This window comes from Chiloscyllium plagiosum, unplaced genomic scaffold (genome assembly GCF_037043375.1).
Source record: "Chiloscyllium plagiosum isolate Xiang-an unplaced genomic scaffold, Cpla_swu_hap1 HiC_scaffold_23, whole genome shotgun sequence".
Classification (NCBI taxonomy): domain Eukaryota; kingdom Metazoa; phylum Chordata; class Chondrichthyes; order Orectolobiformes; family Hemiscylliidae; genus Chiloscyllium; species Chiloscyllium plagiosum.
In genome coordinates, this window is record NW_028270161.1 from 5,210,736 (window position 1) to 5,231,704 (window position 20,969).

Genomic DNA, 20,969 nt, shown 5'->3' on the forward strand with positions numbered 1-20,969 from the left:
TTTCTTAAAGTCTTGTAAAGAGTCACTTGACATGAATATTATATTGGATTATGATTTAAATGTGAGGCTTCATGATTAATAATCCATCTGAAATGAGACCTCCTTTCACCAAAGAGTTTCTGAGACTAGGTGATTCACATCATGAAATATCTGTCCTTGGGACAATGTGTCCCTGTTGTGAGTGAACACCTTCAGGACTGGGGAAACCTTGAGGAGAATGCATTACCTGAGTGGGTTTTCAATGTCCATAGAAAATGTCTTGTCCTCTCAAGGGAATATGAAGGTATAGTGGATTCTCAGCAAGAGCAGTTAGGTCTGAGGTGATTCATTTCTTTGTTAACTATCCAGTTGAGAACAGGATTGGTCATTAATCATCAAGTGCAAACTGAAGAAAAAGGACATGCATTATATAGCACCTTCCATGACCGTGCTCCCCCCCCCCCCCCACCACCCCCCCACCTTGCACCAGTTCCAACCTTCCAGCTCAACACCATCCTCTTGAACTGTGCCAATCTTCCTTCCCACCTATCCGCCCCACCCTCCTCTCCGGTCTATCACCTACATCCCCACCCCCCTATTGCATTCTCAGCTTCCTTCTCCCCAGCCCCGTCCCCTCTCCCATTTATCTCTCCACCCCGGAGGTTCCCAGCCTCATTCCTGGTAAAGGGCTCCAGCCCAAAATGTCAATTTTCCTGCTCCTCAGATGCTGCCTGACCTGCTGTGCTTTTCCAGCACCACTCTCATCTTGTATCAAAACACTTCCCAGCCAATAAAGTCAGCTATTCTAATGGAGGAAACACAATGGCCAATCTGCAGACAACAAACTCCCATAAGCAATAATTCAATCTTGACCAGATAACATTCATATCGACTGAGGGACAGATATTGACTGGGACCCTGGGAGAGAACCTCCCTGTTCACATTTAAAAATAGCACCACACGGTTTTGTCTGTGTGCACCTGAGAATGGAGGTCGGATTTGTGTGCAACATCCCACCTGAAGACAGCATCTATAACAAAGAAGCATTCCCTCAGCACTGCACTAGAGTGTCACCTTTCAATGATCAAATCTCCAATGGGGCCAAAACTGAACGTACTGTGGGATTGAGGTTAGTACACTGCTAATTCCTGACTGACTCTAATTATTATTGTGCATTGGTGATTGCAACAAAGTGGGTGCGACAGGGTGGATGTGGTTTGGATGTTTGCCCTGGTTGGGGAGTCAAGAAGCTGGGACATAATCTCAAGACAAGGTTTAGACCATTGAGGACTGAGATGAGGAGGAATTTCTTTCCTCAGAAAGGGGCGGTTCTTTGGAATTCTCTACCCCAGAGGGCTGTGGATGTTCAACCTTTGACCAGGTTCAAGACAGAAGTCGGTGGGTTTCTGGTGACTCATGGATGTGGAGATGGTGCAGGGAAATGGCATTGAGGAGATGATCAACCATGATCGAGAACAGTAGAGGAAGCTCAATGGCCTTCTCCTTTTCCTGGACAATCTTTGTGATCTCTATCGTTCACCATAATTCTGCCCATTGATATGCTGCACTTTGCTGTTTAATCTGGGAGTGTGGATTTGTATAAGTTTCTCAGCAGGTGTGAGCATTAGGTTTATGCAGTGTAACCACTGAGGGTTCAGCCTCACCCTGCCCTACCCCCACTCGCCCCTCCCCACCTACCCTCCCCCAGTATAGCTTACAGTTTGAACCACGTCCATGTGATCGAGTCAGAGTCATACAGCACAAAAACAGACCCTTCGGCCCAACCAGTCCATGCCGGCCATTTTCCCAAACTAAACCTCTTCCACCTGCCTGCACTTGGTCCGTATCCCTCCAAACCTTTCCTATTCATGAACTTATCCAAATGTCTTTTAAACGCTGTAACTGTACCCACTTCCACCATGTCCTCTGGAAGTTCATTCCACACACAAACCACCCTCTGTGTAAAAAAGTTGCCCCCCATGTCTTTTTTAAATCTTTCTCCTCACCTTAAAAATGTACCCTAAGTCTTGAAATCCTCCACCCTAGAGAAAAGACAACTAACATTCACCTTATCTATGTCCCTATGATTTTATGAACCTCTATAAAGTTACCCCTCAACCTTCTACGCTCCAGTGAAGAAAGTCCCAGCCTGTCCTTTTCACTCAAATCCCACATTCCCTGCAACATCTTGATAAATCTTCTCTGGACTCTCTCCAATTTACTAATATCCTGAATGATGTTCTTGCTGCCAGTGTCCTGTCCTTCAGCCTTGTTATTTACAGCTGTTGTTGTTTTTTTTGCCAGTCGAAAATTCATGCAGCCAGGAGTCTGAGTGAAATCGCCATCGATCTCACCGAAACTGGGACTCTTAAGATGTCGAAACTCGCCAACATGGGAAGCAAAGGCAAAATCATCAGTGGAAGCAGTGGCAGTCTCCTGTCATCAGGTAAGACCCAGACTTCAACAAGGAATTGTTCATCCCAGTCAACAGAGAAATAGAATTAACGTTTCAGATCAACGTGCCTTGGTTAGGTTTGGGAAAACGCTTGAGGGTATGTCGACAGAACTGGTCACCCGTACTCACAGCATCAGCCACACAAAGACTCACAAGGCCATGACTGGTATCGTGGAATTTCCTAGGTAGATAGTCATGTTCATTAGGAGAAAGTGAGGACTGCAGATCCTGGAGGGTCAGTTGAAAAATGTGGCGCTGGAAAAGTACGGCAGCTTCCGAGGAGCAGGAATGTCGATGTTTCGGGCATAAGCCCTTCATTTGCAAGTGATTGCGACTGGCAATGAAGGCTTCCAGAAGGATGTTAATGCACTGGAAGCAGTTCAGAGAAGGTTTACCAGACTAATACCTAGAATGAGCAGATGGCCTTATGAGGAAAGGCTAGACAGGCTGGGCCTGTATTCTCTGGAGTTTAGAGCAGCTGGAGGTGACTGAATTCATAGAATCCCTACAGTGTGGGGACAGGCCCTTTTGGGGCCAACAAGTCCACACTGACCCTCAAAAGAGTAACCCACCCAGCCTCATTCCCCCTACCCTCTATTTACCCTAACTAATGCACATAACCTACACATCCCTGAACACAATGTGCAATTTAACATGGACAATTCATCCAACCTGCACATCTTTGGACTGTGGGAGGAAACCAGAGCACCCGGAGGAACCTCACGTAGACACGGGGCGAATGTGAAAACTCCACACAGTCACCTGAGGCGGGAATTGAACCCGGGTCACTGACGCTGTGAGGCATCAGTGCTAACCACTGAGCCACCGTGCTGCCCAAACATTGAAACGTGTAAGATCCTGAGGGGACTTGACCAGATGGATGTTTCCTCCTGTGGGAGAGTCTCAAACTTGGGGTCACTGTGTAAAAATAAGGGGTCACCTGTTTGAAACAGAGATGAGGAAGCATGTCTTTTTCTCACAGAAGGTTGTGAGTCTTTGGAATTCCCTTCTGCAAAAGGCAGAATGTTTAAATATTTTAAGGCAGAGGGAGATAGATTCTTGGTGACCAAGGGGATGGAAGATTATCAGGGGATATGCAGGGATGTAGAGTGGAGGTTAAAATGAGATCAGCCACGGTCTCACTGAATGGGGGAGCAGGCTGGTACACCCTACTGTTGGTTATACTTGGCAGGTTTTAAGCAAGTGGGAAGGGGTGGAACAAAGGGAAGCTATGATTGTGCGGAAGGTGAGATTAAACAACTTTAGAGATGATGGTTTCATCTGAAACTTTAACTCTGATTCTCTCTCCTCAGAAGCTGCGAAACCCACTGAGTTTCTCTGGCACTTTCTGTTTTTATTCCTGATTCCCAGTGTCCACCATATTTGGCTTTTCTGTAACCTCAGAGTAATGCCTCCTTTGATTCTTTGATCAGATTTATTACTGTCTCCCTCACATGCTGAAGGCATATCAAATAGATTTAAAAATCACACAACACCAGGTTATAGTCCAACAGTTTTATTTGGAAGCACTAGCTTTCAGACCACCTGATGAAGGAGCAGTGCTCCGAAAGCTAGTGCTTCCAATTAAAAGTGTTGGACTATAACCTGTGTTGTGTGATTTTTAACTTTGTACACCCCAGTCCAACACCGGTGTCTCCAAATCATATCAAGTAGAGTTTTTAAATTTACCAAATCCTTACCAAGGTCAAAAACAAAAAGGGAAAATTGCTGGAGAAACTCAGTAGGTTTGGCAACATCTGTGGAGAGGGAAAGCACAGTTAATGTTTCGAGTCTGGTCACCCTTCTTCAGAATCTGCTGAGTTTCTCCAGCATTTTCCTTTTCTTGTGCCAGATGTCAGGTACCTGCAGTATTTTGCTTTCATTAAGTATCTTTTTTCTGTATTCTTTTAAATCTTTATTGTCAAATTTATTATTTATAAATTGTCGCACTTGTGTGTTTTCCTCGCCGCCTGTGTGATTTAACACCATGGAGAATTCCCGGTGATGTATGCATTAAGATGTCAACAGTATCTCAATCGATAACATTCTCACCTCTCAGTCACAAGGTTATGAGCTCATATCCGAGTGCAGAAACATGAGCTTACAGTCCAGGCTGACACACAAGGGAGCACTCGGCTGTCGTTTGATGAAACAAGAAACTGAGGCCTAATCTGCTGAATGTCCAAGATCCCAGTGTTTCTATTTGACGGGAAGGAGAGGGAAATCTCCCTGTGGCCTGGTCAATATTGCTGAACCAACAGCAACCAGGCAGCTTCTCTCATTTTATGTTTCATTGTTATTCATGAGAGCTGCCTGTGCATTAATTGGCTACCAAACCACTTCACTGTGACCAGGTTTAAGACATCCTCAGATGGTACTATTTAATTGCAAGTTCTTTCCTTTTTTCCTTAAAATCATGGACTAATTCATGAAGAGTATTTTTATAGCTGCATTTTGTGCTTCACACTGAAGAGGTCTATTCCCACTGATAAGGATCATAGAATCCCTACAGTGTAGATGCAGACCATTCAGCCCATTGAGTCCACACTGACACTCTGAAGAGCACTCACTACCCTATCACTGTAACCCTGCATTTCCATGGCTCACCCACACATCTTTGGAGTGTGAGAGGAAACTGGAGTACTCAGAGGAAACCCACACAGACACGGGGAGAATGTGCAAACTCCACACGAACAGTCTCCCAAGGGTGGAATTGAACCTTGGACTCTGGGGTTGTGAGGCAGCAGTGCTAACCACTGAGTCACCGTACCACCCAGATGAAACTGTGTTTAATTCCTGCTTTACTCTGGATCACTTGATCATAAGCAGCGGGTGATAGTGGATGCAGTCCCTCCTCCAGTCAATTTGGATCCTGTGCGTGTTCCTTCTCTTCATTCTGATCGCAATGATCCTACTTTGACAGAATGTGACCAGAGAGAGAGTCACACACATTCAGAAGAAGGTTAAAAGTCACACAACACCAGGTTAAAGTCCAACAAGTTTGTTTCGAAGCACTAGCTTTGTGGACGCTGCTCCTGAGGCTACCACCTGTTGAAGAAGCAGTGCTCCGAAAGCTAGAGCTTCCAAATAAACCTGTTGGACTATATCCTGGTGTTGTGTGATTTTTAACATTGTCCACCCCAGTGCAATGCCAGCTCCTCCACATCATGGCATTCAGAAGGAACAGATGCCCCATGGGTTTCTGCGTGTGCACATGCAGGTTTCTGTGCTGTCAGGACCTAATTGGTCACAGGCAGCACAGAGGAAAACCTTCTGTTAGGTTCCTTCAATCTCTCAGCATTGCTTCCACAGAAAGTCCACAGAAACCCTGGAGAAAAAGCATATTGTGGGCTTTTGTCGTCCCTTTACACTGTTTTTCCCAGGAGCACGACAGTGACCTTCCCCCAAGGTTACAGCTGGAGATCTTGGGAAACCATCATGGAAGTTCCCAACCTGCAACATGAAATCCTTTAACTGAAGGCTTTAGGTAAAGACCCACACTGGAGGTCATTAAATAAAAGAGCACGTGCCATTGGGGATAATATGGATAGACGGTTTAAGTAACATGGATAGATGGTTTAACAGGCAAAAAGCGGGGAGAAGGAATAAATGGGTCCTTCTCCAGTTGGCAGGCCATGACCAGTGGGGTACCACAAGGATCAGTACTTGCCCCCCCCTAGTTAGTCATGATCAGGTGGAACACAATGTGGATACAGTGTAAGGTCTTACAGAATTCCCACACTGGCTGAGGTTACAACTCTCCTTCTCAACCTCTCCCCTCACCTGAGGCGTGGTGACCCTCAGGTTAAACCACCACCAAAATCATCGCTCCCTAATGAGACAGCAGGCCTCTAGTAGGATTATGATGACTTTACATAAAACATAGTACAGTACAGCACAGGAGCAGGTCCTTTGGCCCATCAATTCTATGTCGACCATGATGTAAAGTAACCCCATTCCAATGTACATGGTGTGTTACCCTCTGTTCCCCGCCTGTTCATGTGTCTATCTAAACACCATTGCTATTGTATCTGCTGCTACCATCTCCCCAGGAGCATGTTCCAGATATTTCCCACCCTCTGGGTAAAATATTTGCTTCACACATCTCCTTTAAATTTTTTTCTCTCACCTTTACCCTGTCCCTAGTATTTGACATTTCCAGCCTTCGATAAAGACTCTGACTATCCACCCTATCCATGCCTTTCATAATTTTCTACACTTCTGTCAGGTTGCCCCCTCAGCCTCCGACGCTCTAGTGAAAACAATCCAAGTTTGTCCAACTTCTCCTTGTAGCTAATGCACTAAAATGCAAACAACATCCTGGTAAACCTCTTCTATACCCTCTCCAAAGCCTCCACATCCTTCCTGCAGTGTAGTGACTGGAACTGTACACAGTTTTCCAAATGTGGCCTCACTAAAGTTGCAATATGATTTGCCAACTTTTATCCTTCGCCCCCTGACTGATGAAGGTAAGCGTGCCATACACCTTCTTTACCACTTTATCCACTTGTGATGCCACTTTCAGGGAGTTACACACCAAGATCCCTCTGTATATCAATGCTCCTGAAGGTCCTGCCATTTACTGTATACTGTCCTCTTGCATGTTTCCTCCCAAAATGTATTACTTCACACATGTCCTGATTAAACTCCATCTATCATTTCTCCGACTAACTTTCCAACTGATCTATTTCCTGCCGTATCCTTTGTTGACCTTCCTCGCTATCCATAACTCCACCAACTGTTGTGTCATCTACAAACTTACTAATCAGACCACCTACATTTTCATCAAAATCATTCATATATTTTACAAACACCAGGAGTCCCAGCACTAATCCCTGCAGAACAGACCCCCAGTCAGAGAAACACCCCTCCACAACCACCCTCTGACTTCTATGACCAAGCCAATTTTGTATCCAACTTACCAACTCACCATGGATCCCATGTGACTGAAACCTTCTGGATCAGCCGACCATGAGGGATCTGGTCAGGTGCTTTAGTAAAGTCCGTGCAGACTACATCCACTGCCCTACTCCCAACAATCATCTCTGTCCCTTACTCAAAACCCTCAACCAAATTTGTGAGGCAAGTCCTCCCCCACACACAGCTGTGCTGACTTTCCCTAACATGACCATTCTTTTCCAAATGCAAGTAAGTCCTGTCCCTAAGAAACATCTCCAATAATCTCCCTACCACTGATAGAAAGCACACCAGTCTCTGATTTCCTGGATTATTCCTGTTGCCCTTCTTAAATACAAAGAATAGCATTGGTTACTCTCTGGAATCTGGGACCTTGCCTGTGGCTAAAGTGGTTAGAAAGATCTCTGTCAAGATCCCAGCTATCTCCTCTATTGCCTTCCTCAGTATCCTGGGATAGGTCCCATCAGGCTCTGGGGACCTATCCACCTTCATGTTATTCAAATCACGCACACTTCCTCTTTCTTAACATCGACATGCCCTAGAATATCGCCATGTCCTCCCTACATCTTACCACCATCCATGTCCTTCCCCCTTGGTGAATACCAATGCAAGGCACTCATTAAGCACCTCACCCACTTCCTCCAGCTCCATGCATAAATTCCCTCCTTTGTCCTTGAGTGGACCAACCCTTTCCCTAGCTCCTGTCTTGCTCCTAATACATGTATAAAATGCTTGGGTTTCTCCTTAATCCTATTTGCAAGGACATTTCATGACCCCTTTTAACCCTCATTGTTTAACTTCTTTAAATATCTTTACTTTGTCAAAAGGAACTGAGATGTGGAGTATTTCTCAGGTTGTGCGAGACTAAAAAGTGTTGATGTCCAAAGGGACAGTCTGTTCCCGTCAGTAAGCTTATTTCCTGACTTTGACAAATTATTGAAGAGATAGGAACAACCTGAGGCCATTCAGTCCAGCATTTTCACTTGTTACAGCATGAGATCATGGCTGATCTACTGCAGCACCATTTTCCCACACCATCTTGTACCCTTTGATGCCTTTAGTATTAATCTCAATCTCGAATGTTACTCAAAGATGAAGGTTCCAGAGCCCTGTGGGGCAGAGAATTCCAACGATTCACCAACCTCTTGAGTGAAGAGATTCCCCCTCATCTCAGTCTTAAATAGTTTGCCTCTTATCCCAAGACTGTTCCCTGCTTCTAGAAACCCCCATTCAGGGGGAAAGATCTAGGCGATGGCAAATGGCATCTTAGCCTTTGATGCATGAGAAGTGAGTGCAGAACTAAAGAGACAAATACAGAAATTGCTGGAGAAACTCAGGAAATCTGGCTGCATATGTGGAGAGAGGAACAGAGTTAACATTTCAAGTTTTGAAGATTTGAGTCGATTTTTCTCACTGTTCGCCTACCTTGCTAAGTTGCCTGAGAATCTTGTGTGTTTCAATAAGGTGTCAGCATGTTTCAATGATAATTTAAGCTTCACTTAAATACCCTCCCATCACTCAAAATTGTTTCACATCACTGAAAACAGACTACCTGCTCATTAGCATGTTGTTGTTTGTGGGATCTTACTGTGCACAAGTCCCTGCCATTTTCCGCATGTTGCTTCAATTGCTGCACTTCAAAAATGCTTTGTTATAGAGTCATAGAGATGTACAGCATGGAAACAGACCCTTCGGTCCGACCTGTCCATTCCGACCAGATATCCCAACCCAATCTAGTCCCACCTGCCAGCACCCGACCCATATATCTCCAAACCCTTCCTATTCATCTACCCATCCAGATGCATTTTAAATGTTGTAATTGTACCAGCCTCCACCACTTCCCCTGGCAGCTCATTCCATACACGTATCACCCTCTGTGTGAAAACATTGCCCCTTAGGTCCCTTTTATATCTTTCCCCTCTCACCCGAAACCCACGCCCTCTCGTTCTGGACTCTCCCATCCCAGGGAAAAGATTTTGTCTATTTATTCTATCCATGCCCCTCATGATTTTGAATCAAAGAGTCATAGAGATGTACAGCATGGAAACAGACCCTTCAATCCAACCTGTCCACGCCGACCAGATATCCCAACCCAATCTAGTCCCACCTGCCAGCACCCGGCCCATATCCCTCCAAACCCATCCTATTCATATACCCATCCAAATGCCTCTTAAATGTTACAATTGTACCAGCCTCCACCACTTTCAAGTTTCACAACATCTTTCCAATAGTAAGGAGACCAGAATTACACGCAATATTCCAACAGTGGCCTAACCAATGTCCTGTACAGCTGCAACATGACCTCCCAATTCCTGTACTCAATACTCTGACCAATAAAGCTACAAAGCACTTCAATACGCTAGTAGCTCTGAAAGGCTATACACAAATGCAGTTTCTTTTTACCAGTCTGCATTTATCCCCGACCACAAACCAGTCCGGCCCAGCTAGATACTTGTCAAAGGGATTAATCATCTCAACATGAATTTCGGTCAGTGAGAGTCTAATACACATTCCTGTTATTCCAGTGTGAATAAGGCATTTCTTCCATCACTAACAAAGTTAGATCAGAATTTTATCAAAATGACAATTGAAACAAATATTCCTCATGTATGTTTATGTCTTGGCTTTTGTGCACATTCTTCTGAGAAGTCTTTTTCAAGTCACAGTTAATTTAGTTTTGTTTCAGAATTGTGGGTTGTTTAGTTAAGGATAATGAACTACCATCATTCCTCCCGAGTGAGTAGAAACGTGAAATTGAGCTGAAACACAGGCTGGAAATTGCCCTGTGCTTGAATCCTCAGTAATGATAGTATTTATGCTCCTATTTTTGACTGCGTTCTGCAAAGATGCATCAAGTATTTCATGGGGTGAAGACAATTTTGAAATTAGTGACAGCACTTCATTGTGGGATATTAAAAAAAAAATTGTTTTCTTTCACTTTGCGTGAGCTGCGGCTGACACTCAAGGTGTTACACAATGGAGTGTGAGGATGAGGACAGATTGAAGGAGTTGGGACTGTTCTCCTTGGAGAGACGGAGGCTGAGAGGAGATTTTGATCGAGGTTTTCAAAATCACCAGCAAGCTGGATAGAGTAGGTCGGGAGAGACAGTTCCTGCAAGTGAAAGGTACAAGAATGAGACGGCAAAGATTTAAAGTTTGCAAAGGAAGTAACAGGTGAAGTGAGAAAGAATATTTTCACACAAAGCGTAATGAGGGTCTGGAATGTACCGCCTGGAAATATGTTGGAGGCAGGTTCAATGGAGGCATCCAAGATGGGCAGTGGCTGGTTATTTGAATAGAAATGGTTTACAGGGATGTGGAAAAAAGACAGGAGACTGACACTAGGGGATAGAATGGTGCAGGTACGATGGATCAAATGGCCTCCTCCCACACTGTAACAATTCTGTGCGCCCCTGCATTGCTTTCCAATCGCACATTAACAATGAAACTGCAACAATTACTGTTCAATGTTGATCAAACAAGAAGTTGTTTTGTGTGTTTTACACTGATGGTGACTGGCTGTAATAACATCTCTGAACAACAGGTTGATCTGGAAATATCTGTAAGCGTAATCAACACGAGGCCAAATTTCGAAAAAATGTCCAAGGAAACATGCTTTTTTCTTAGTGTTATGACTCTGCAGTACAATAGTAACATGAAGCAGGAAAGTTAATTGTAGGAGACAGTGAAGATTAGCAAAGTATATCCAAAGCAACATGTAGTGTCTGCTGCTGTTTTGTTTCACTTGATGATGAATAATGAGGAAAAAGTTGCCAAAAGTGGGAACAAGCCTTTTGGGACAGTTTAGAACCCACTATTCACTTCACTGATGTTGGTCTGACTATCAGACAAGATCATTCTGTGTTGAATTCCCAGCAGAACCCTATGTGGAGCCAGAAAGCTGCCCACATGCTCCATTTGACTTCAGCTGTTGAATCCCTACTTTTCCCATTTCTTCCGTGACTGATGTGAAAGTCACACAGACCTGTTTGTGTGGAATCCAGTGAGAGAGTGAGCTGGTGTATTCCTATAGACCATGTTTCAGTTTGCAGACGTAATTCGTCAGGTTAGGAGTCTCCTCCTCTGACAGATAGGAGCCACATTATGGTGCCCTTACATTCTTGCTTTGAAGGCCTGCCAACAGTGTGGCTCTGACTGAGATGTCATGAGAATCCCTCAGTGAAAATTGGGGGCACCATTCCCGGGAGGCTCTCAAACCCCCAATTAAAGCTGATCTGGGGGAAATTCTAACTTACTGCAATTTGCTGCTTGCCTCAATGCATTTTGTCTTGTTTTGTTGATGAAATAAAATATAGCTCGTTAATAGGAACAGGACTTGGCCATTCAGCCCCTTGAGCCTGTTCTACTGTTTAATGAGATCGTGACTGATCTGTGGCCTGAATCCTGCCTCGGCCTACATCCCTTAATTTCTTTCCTGAACAAAAAAATTATCCATCACAGATTTGAAATTAACAACCGATCCAGCATCCAGAGCCAATTGTGGAAGAGAGTTCCAAACCTCTCCCACCCTGTGTGTGTCAAAGTGCTTCCTAACATCTCTCCTGAATGCTCTGGCCCTAATTCTCAGACTATGCCCTTTGTTCTAGAATCCCCTGTCAGTAGAAATAGTTTATCTAACTTGTCTTTTCCTGTTAATAGGAAGACTTGGATAAGATCACTACCTAACATCCTAAATTCTAGAGAAAACAAGCCTAATTCATATAATTTGTCATCGTGATTTAACCCTTGGAGTCCAGGTATCATTCTTCTAAGCTTGTGTTGTATTCTTTCCAAGGCCAATGTATCTTTACGAAGATGTGGTGCTCATAGTAACTCCAAGTGGGTCTAACCAGGGTTCTGTATAACTGCAGCATAACTTCTGCATCCTTGTACTTTCCAGTTCTCTAGATATAAAAGCCAGCATTTCCATTCTTAATTATTTTCTGCACCTGTTTATGGCATTTTAAAGATCTGTACATCAGGTCTCTTTGGATATCCACTCTATTTAACTTCAGGCCATCTCGAAAGTACCCAGATCTATACTTTTCAGTTTGAAATGGATAACTTAGCACTTGCTTATGTTAGATTAGATTCCCCACAGTGCGGAAACAGGCCCTTTGGCTCAACCAGTCCATACCGACCCTCCGAAGAGTCACCCACCCCAACCCATTTCCCTCTGACTAATGCACCTAGCACTTTGGGCAATTTAGCATGGCCAATTCACCTGACCTGCACATCTTTGGACCATGGAGGGAAACTGGAGCACCCGGAGGAAACCCACGCAGACATGGGGAGAATGTGCAAACTCCACACAGACAATCGCCCAAGGCTGGAATTGAACCTGGGACCCTGGTGCTGTGAGGCAGCAGTGCTAACTGCTGAGCCACCGTGCCACCCATTGAACTCCATCTGCCACACTTTTGCCCGTTCACCTAGTCTCTTAATATCCCTGAGTAATTTTATGCTGTCTATAATGCCATCTATATTTTGTGTCATCAGCAAATTTGGATAAATGACTTTCTGTGCCATTATCAAAGTTATTAATAAATAATGGGGATAATTGGAAACCTGACACAGATCCTTATGTGACATCCCTGGTCACATCCTGCCAATTCAAGTTTTTTTTAATCATTCACGGGATGACGGCATCGCTGGCTAGGCCAGCGTTTATTGTCCATCCTTAATTACCCAGAGGGCAGTTAAAAGTCAGCCACATTGCTGTGGTTCTGGAGTCACATGTAGATCAGACCAGGTAAGGATGGCAGTTTCCTTTCCTAAAGGACATTAGTGACCCAAATGGGTTTTATCCTGACAATTGACAATAGATTCATGCTCATCATTAGACTTTGAATTGCAATTTTTCACAGAATTCAAATTCCACTCTCTGCCTTGGTGAGATTCAAAACCTGGGCCCCTAATGGGTTGTTACGTTAACAGTTCAGCGATAATTCTACTTGGCCATTACCTCCATGGTACCTACCCATTATCCCAACTTTCTGTTGCCTGCCACATAAGTAATTTCCCAACCAGGTCAGTGATTTGCCCTCAGTTCCATGGATTTCTACCTTAGTTAACAATCTCTTATGTAGGACTGAACATATCAATGTGTTTAGTTATCCCGTGTTTGAATATAGATTCCAATAATTGCCCCTGCACAGGTGTGAGGGTAACTGGTCTGTCATTCCTTGGTTTTCCTCTTCCCCTCTTCTGTGCAATTTCCCCATCCAAAGGATGGACTCCTGCATCTTGGGAACTCTGAAGGACTATAGTCAGGGCAGGTAAACCTTATGTAGGGAGCATGAAAGCTGTGATTCTACTTATTGATTTATCCTCACTGGATCTTGGAATAAAGCATAAAATTTCAAAGTCTGCTAATTTTACCAATTTGGAAGAGTGTGGCCGACAGTGAGATTGATACTAATCAAGTGCAGAAAGACAGGCTTCCAGACTGGAAAATGGGACAAGGAGCAGATAGAATTCAAGACAGAGAAATATGAAGAGATGCTTTTTTGGCAAAAGGAATAGGGAGAAGCAATACTGACCTAGCAGCACCATTATAAACACGTGCAAGGACTGAGCAACCTCAGAATTAGTCTTTGTCTAAGAATTTGAATAGGAAAGGTTTGGAGGGATATGGGCCAGGAGCAGGCAGGTGGGACTGGTTTAGTTTGGGATTATGTTCAGCATGGACTGTTTGGACCGAAGGGTCTGTTTCCGTGCCGTAAGACTATAATTATGGCCAGGCCATTCAGGAGAGATGTTAGAAAGCTCTCCTACACACAAAGAGTAGTGGAGATTTAGAACGCTCTTCCTGAAACAGCAGCCGATGCCAATTCAATTCTTAAACATAAATTTGAGGTAAAACAACTTAATTTTAAGCAAGAGATATGGACCCAAGGCAAGTATATGCAATTAGGCCACTGATCAGCCATGATCTTATTGAATAGTAGGGTGGGTTGAAGGGCTGAATGGTCTACTCCTGTTCCTTTGTTCCCATTCAGCAGAGAATAGAGTCAATGGGCTGAATAGCATCTTTATGTGCTGTGATGACTCTCACCTGAAAACTTAAGCTCGATATTTTTTGTTGGGACTGTTTACCTGGGCCAATCAAGGAGTCTTGGCTGACAGATATATACAGGAATCTCAGGGATTCTCCTCACTCCAGGGACTGGCTCTGAGCTGGCTGGCCAGAGTCCATGTACTCTTTAAATAAAGGGTGACTTGGTGATGGGATACCAGCCTCTGTGGAGCTATTTCAGCCCTAATTGTTGGAGTTAAACATCCAGGCAGTCTGAATCACCAGGCCAGTCACATTGTTGGAGTTAAACATCCAGGCAGTCTGAGTAACCAGGCCAGTCACATTGTTGGAGTTAAACATCCAGGCAGTCTGAATCACCAGGCCAGTCACATTGTTGGAGTTAAACATCCAGGCAGTCTGAGTCACCAGGCCAGTCACATTGCCAGTGCATCCTCTCAAAGTAAAGCCAAGCAAAGCTTATCCAAGTGTTGAGCACCTCATTGCTGCGATATAAGCTTGTCCTGTGAATTTCACTGCAATTTTGTTTTACATTTCATTTTAGTAATTTTCCCAACCCAGGTTGTAGTGAGAATGTTTGTGGGGAGCCTTGAGACATCTGTTTTACAGTAGCTTTGCTAGCTCAGGTGATTTTGAGGACATTAAAAATAAATTATCAACAGAGGGACTGGAGTCACGTGTAGTTGATGGCTAGACAGGGTGGTAGAGTCATTCCCAAAAGCCAAATTCTCCAGGAATTCTGAAACCTACTTCTGAACTCCCTCATTTTTCCTGTCATTTTCAGATGTAAATATCGCTACTTGCTTTCTTCAATTATCTTCATTAAAAGCCTGAGTTGAGTCTTTTTCAAGACAGTGTGGCAGGGACTGTATTGTCAAAGACACAACTTAACTTCAAATTCAGAGGGAATTACAAATAACTTGGATTCTAGCCTCGGGTGACTGAGTGGAGTTTGCACATTCTCCCTGTCCCTGTGTCCTCCAGTTTCCTCCCATAGTCCAAAGATGTGCAGGTGAGGGTGGATTGGCCATGCTGCATTGCCCATAGTGTCCAGGGATGTGCAAGTTAGCTGGGTTGGCCATTGGGAATGGAGCTTTACAGGGTTAGGGGGTGGGTCTGGGTGGGATGCTCTTTAGAGGGTCGGTGTGGACTCGATGGGCCAAATGGCCTGCTTCCATAATGTAGGGATTCTATGAGACCCAGGGCCATTCTGACACAATTGATGCAGTTTCTGTCCTGACTGTATCTGAGACTGAGGGTCACAACTGGAGTCAGTGATTGAAGCCCAGATGTTGGTAGTATTTAAAAATGAGCAAGAGCAGATTAAGGGGGATTGGGAGTTGGGAGACAATGTGGGATTAGGAATACTGTTTGTGTGGAGAGTAAGCACCAATGTAGTAAAAATAGAAAATCCTGGAAATACTCGGCAGGTTTGATAGAATCTGTGGAGAATAATGGAGACAAAGGGGGGAGTTTGATGCCACTCTCAGTCTCCGTGTTGGGTTTGTTGGGGGAGTTTGGTTGCTTGAGAGGGTGATGGGTGGAGACCCTACCATGTTTGCCACCTCAGGTCCAGTTAAATCCCTGGTGGAAATGCTCAGGAACCACCTTCCTGCTTCCCATCTATTAGTGCCAAATGCCTCACCCCCTTCTCGCAGGTACTCACCATGAGCCCCCTGGGCTGGGGGAGCTGCTAAAGCAAACCAGGTCTTGGGTCCTTTGCAGATGCCCAGGGAACAATCCCCATTGTTGGGCATTTAGTTTCTGACCGAGGGACGTTGCAGGGACGCAGGGATTTGTGAATGCCTGCTCTAGTTACCCCCTTGTCTTTGCTGCCTCCCCCCTCCCACCCTGTGATCACTCTCCCATCAGCACCCACCAGTGACATGGGTCCATTGGCGATCCTGGAGTCCATTACTAGAAGTGGCCCAGGTTGGGGAGTGCAGGGGATGTGGATATGAGGAATAGGGGAGTGGGGGAGCAAAGCAAGGACCAAGAGCTCTTTGTGTATGGGGGAGAGGGTAGGGATAGCCATCCCTCAGTCTACTTGATCTTGGGGGAGAGCCGCCATTGCCTGATTCATTGCCTGAATGACACTGGATTCACAATCTTTGAATGGATTTGGAGATGCCGGTGTTGGACTGGGGTGTACAAAGTTAAAAATCACACAACACCAGGTTATAGTCCAACAGGTTTAATTGGAAGCTTTCAGAGCTCTGCTCTCTCATCAGGTGGTTGTGGAGAATAAGATTGTAAGACCACAGAATTTATAGCAAAGGTTTACAATGTAATGTAGCTCAAATTCTGTATTGAAAAAGACCTGGATTGTTTGTTAAGTCTCTCATCTTTTAGAATGACCACGTTGGTTTCAGTCCTTTCATATGTAGATTGCAATTTTTTTAGAAGTTTCATTCTCAAGTGAACTTTAACAGTCGGTGTCATGTCGGCCCAGATAGTGTATTGAAGGAGTGAGCTTCCCTGTGTGAGGCTGTCTGTGCCACAATGGTCAGACTGATTCTCATCTACAAAATGGATTTACAGAATCTTACATGGATTCATGCAGATTTTGAGCAAAGTAAAATGTAATTCTGCAAGTACAAATTCACCCCACAAACCTATTCATGAATGGAGTAATACTGGGCTCTTCACAATCTCAGACCAGAGGGCAAAGCCTCAATAAAAACATAAAATAAAGGATGCAAAGTAGGCCATTTGGCCCATCAAGTCTGCACCCTTATTCCACCAGTTTACGACTGATCTGATAATCTTCACTTTCTTGCCTTTCCCCCAATATCCTTGGTTCCCTTACAGATTAAAAAAAAGATCAATAGGTCTTGACATTGAGCGTACCTTATGACCCAGCCTCGACAGCCCTTTGCTGTAAAGAATTCCACTAATTCACAGGCTTCCAAGAGAAGAAATTCCTCTTCATCCAAATCTTAAATAGATGCTTCCTTACTCTAAGAAGATGCCCTCTGGTCCTCGACTCTCCCTCCACAGGAAACCACCTTTCCACATCTACTCTGTTAAGTTCCCGAAGAGTGTGTATATTTCAATAGGTTCACCTCCTAAATTCCAACAAGTACAGGCTGAATCGACTCAACCTCTCCTCATTAGACAGCCCCTCTATGGAGAAAGTGAGGTCTGCAGATGCTGCAATTCCTGAAGAAGGGTTTATGCCCGAAATGTCGATTCTCCTGTTCCCTGGATGCTGCCTGACCTGCTGCGCTGTTCCGGCAACACATTTACAGCCCCTCTATGTCTGGGATCTACCTCGTGAACTGTCTCTGGACTGCCTCCAATGCCAATAATTTCCCTTTGGAAAAGGGCCCAATGCTGTTTACTCTGGCTGCAGTCTGACCAGTAATAGGGCGGCAGGCAGGAAATGGGAAGGGAAATGAGAGGTTAAAGGTTATGATTTAAAATGTTTCATACTTGGTCATTTCTTTCCACCTATATTGTTAGAATGGTCTAGGACTGAGGAGTAGGAATTGTTCTCCTGAGAACAGAGAAGGTTAAGGGGAGACTTGTTAAGCTGTTCAAAATGAAGAAGTGTTTTAATATAGACATGAATTAGATTAGACCACTTGAACCTGCTCAACAACTGAATGGAATCATGACTGATCTGATTTCTCCACATTCCTGCCTGCCCCTTGTAACTTTTTATCTTCTTCACTTATCAAGAATCTATCTATCACTGCCTTAAAAATAGTGAAGGTCCCTGCTTCCAACGTATGTTGAGGAAGAGAATTCCAAAATCTTATGACCCCATGTGAGACAAATTTCTCTTCATCTGTCTTAAATGAGCAGCCCTTTCCTTATAAACAGGGACCCCCTATTTCCCAATTCTCCCACAGGAGGACTATCCTCTCCACATCCATCCTGCCAAGACATTTCATGATCATGTGTGTCTCACTGACGTGCCCATTTATTCCTCTGCACTCATACAGTCCAGCCTGTCCACTCTTTCCTTGTGACACAATGCATTTATTTGAGGTATTCGTTCGGTAAACCTTCTCTGAACTGCTGACAGCGCATTTACATCCTCAAATAAGGAGATCAGTATTGTACACAGCACTCCAGATGTGGTCTCACTAACGTGTAGTGACTAAAGAAAAACTCATCCAATTAGTGAAGGTTTGGGAACCAAGCAAGAGACATTCAAGGTGATTGACAAAAGAACCTAAGGTGGTTTGAGGAATTATTTTACCCAGTGAGTTAGTGCTTTGGAAAGCACTGCCGAATAGGGCAGGGGAAGAAGATTCAGTTGGAAATCGGATGAATACTGGAAGGGAAATGCAGTTACAGGACTTTGTGTGCAGATCAGAGGAAGTTGGACAGCTCTACCAGAGTGTCAACACAGGGATGATGGGCCAAATGGCCTCATGGGCTGGAAGATGTGATGAGCCGCAGGATTATCGGTTTAGCAATTTTGATAATCTGAACTGATCTAAATGGGATTCCAGCAGAGTGGGGCTGAAATGGTGTATTTCTGTGCCCTGAATGTTATATGGTTATAAAGGCACACACTCAGTGTAAGACAGACATGCATATTTCCTATTTTCAATGTGATAAAGGTTTTAGTCTGTGGAGTCAGGAGGCAGGAAGAACTTTTCCTTCCAGTAGAATGAATTATTAAGAATGAGCATAGACAGACAATGGCAAGGCTAAGATTGTGGGTGTGTGGGGAATTCACACGACTGTAGTCACTCTGTTCCTCTGTCTTTGGGGGAGAAATTGAAGGCTACCTGCAGTGCCAGAACATTGTTCAAACTGCTTTTCTTGTCAAAGTTCCAGAAGTATCCTGGCCACTGAATGGACTGATAAAGATCAGATGCAGTAACATTAAAAGGGGAGAAATGATGTTCTTTTTGGCAGAAATTGTTTCTGTTTTGCGAGCAGATTGTTCTGGTTTTTGAGATTGTGACTGGACACAATGGTAATTGAGTCACACCGGATGCAGGTAGCAGACGCAGCTGAGAGATTGAGAGTGCAGTGGGTAAGCTTATCTCAGGTATCGTGCTGACATCTGTGTGTCACGAGGGGAACTCAGAGGGCAGCCTTGGGTTTTACTGTAAAACCGCAGAATACATTAGGCTTGGTGCACAAGGAGGTGTTTATCACCCCACACTTACAGCAATAAGCATCTCAGATCATTGTTGTTCTTTTCAGTTGTATGTTTATCAAGCGGGAAGTGTGGAGCAAGAGAATTGGGACTTGGCAGCAAAACTGTTATTTTCTACAAACAATTTACGATTCTGATGGTGGTTTGAAGGACACAGTGGCCTTGTTTTGGGATTGTGCCAAACTTCATGCTGAAGAATAAAACAGGCTGAAGTTTTTGCAGGAGGTGGTATTGTCACTGGATGAGTGACCCAGAATCACACACATGGGTTTAAATCCCACCATGGGAGGTGGTGAAATTTGACTTCAGTAGGGAAAAAGGCACTCTAATTGTCATAAAAACCCATCAGCTTCTCTAATACCCTTTGACGAAGGGAATCCACATCTTTGGACTATATGTGACTCCAAACCCACAGCAATGTAGTTTAAAATTAACTGCACTGTGGGCAATTAGGGATGGGAAATAACATGCTGGCCTAGCCAAAGCTTCCTACATCTAATGAATGAATTATACTTAAACCTGACAAGGGGAGTGGCCATTTGTGACCATTGAAAGCGAGATGTACACCAGCCACTGTACTGGTGAGTGGCCTTCTGTGGATACCAAGAACCAACAGCCCGTGTTGGTGGTAATGGACACGAATGATATTATTAGATGGTGACTCCTGCAGTGGTTCAACAAAACAGTTCATTACCACCTTCTCAAGGAACAGTGAGGATGGACAATAAATGCGGGCCTAGCCAGCGATGTCCACTTCCTGTGAGAAAAATCCATAATATTGCCGCATATGTCTCTAAAATGAAATAAATAAATATCTTCTGTGGGGATATCCTGTTAGTGACTCATAGAAACCATAAAGCTCAGAAGGGAGCCACTCGGTCCATTTTGTCCATGCCGACCCAAAGACACCCAGATTAGATTAGATTGCCTACAGTGTGGAAACAGGCCCTTCAGTCCAACCCGACCCTCCGAAGAGTAACCCACCTAGATCCATTTCCCTCTTACTAATGCACCTAACACTATGGGCAATTTAGCATGGCCAATTCACCTGACCTGCACATCTTTGGACTGTGGGAGGAAACCGGAGCAAACCCACGCAGACACGGGGAGAATGTGCAGCCTCCACACAGACAGTCGCCCGAGGCTGGAATTGAAACTGGGACCCTGGTGCTGTGAGGTAGCAGTGCTAACCACTGAGCCGCCATGCTGCCCTTTCTAATCCCATCTTCCTGCACACGGCCCATAGCCCTGCAGCTTACAGTACCTAAGGTGCAGATTCAGGGAGTTTTTATAAGAGTTTAGAGTCTCTGCCCCCACCACGAACTCAGAGAGTGAATTCCAGACCCTCACCACCCTCTGTGTGAAAACGTATTTCCTCATGTCGCCTCTAATCCTTCTGCCACTTTGCTTAAATCGATGACCTCTGGTTTTTGAACTCTCTGCCAAGGGAAGCAGGT

At 44.5% G+C, this 20,969-nt stretch overlaps 1 protein-coding gene across 6 annotated transcripts in view; it reads left to right on the forward strand.

Annotated features, from left to right (window-relative positions):
- frmd4a (FERM domain containing 4A) overlaps positions 1-20,969 on the forward strand; it is a 765,730-nt gene that overhangs the window by 687,142 nt on the left and 57,619 nt on the right. For all 6 annotated transcript variants that reach the window (XM_043714187.2, XM_043714188.2, XM_043714186.2 and 3 more), the window contains one exon: positions 2,284-2,425. In XM_043714187.2, the coding sequence (XP_043570122.1) occupies positions 2,284-2,425 (142 nt within the window). The remainder of the gene's footprint in view (positions 1-2,283; positions 2,426-20,969) is intronic.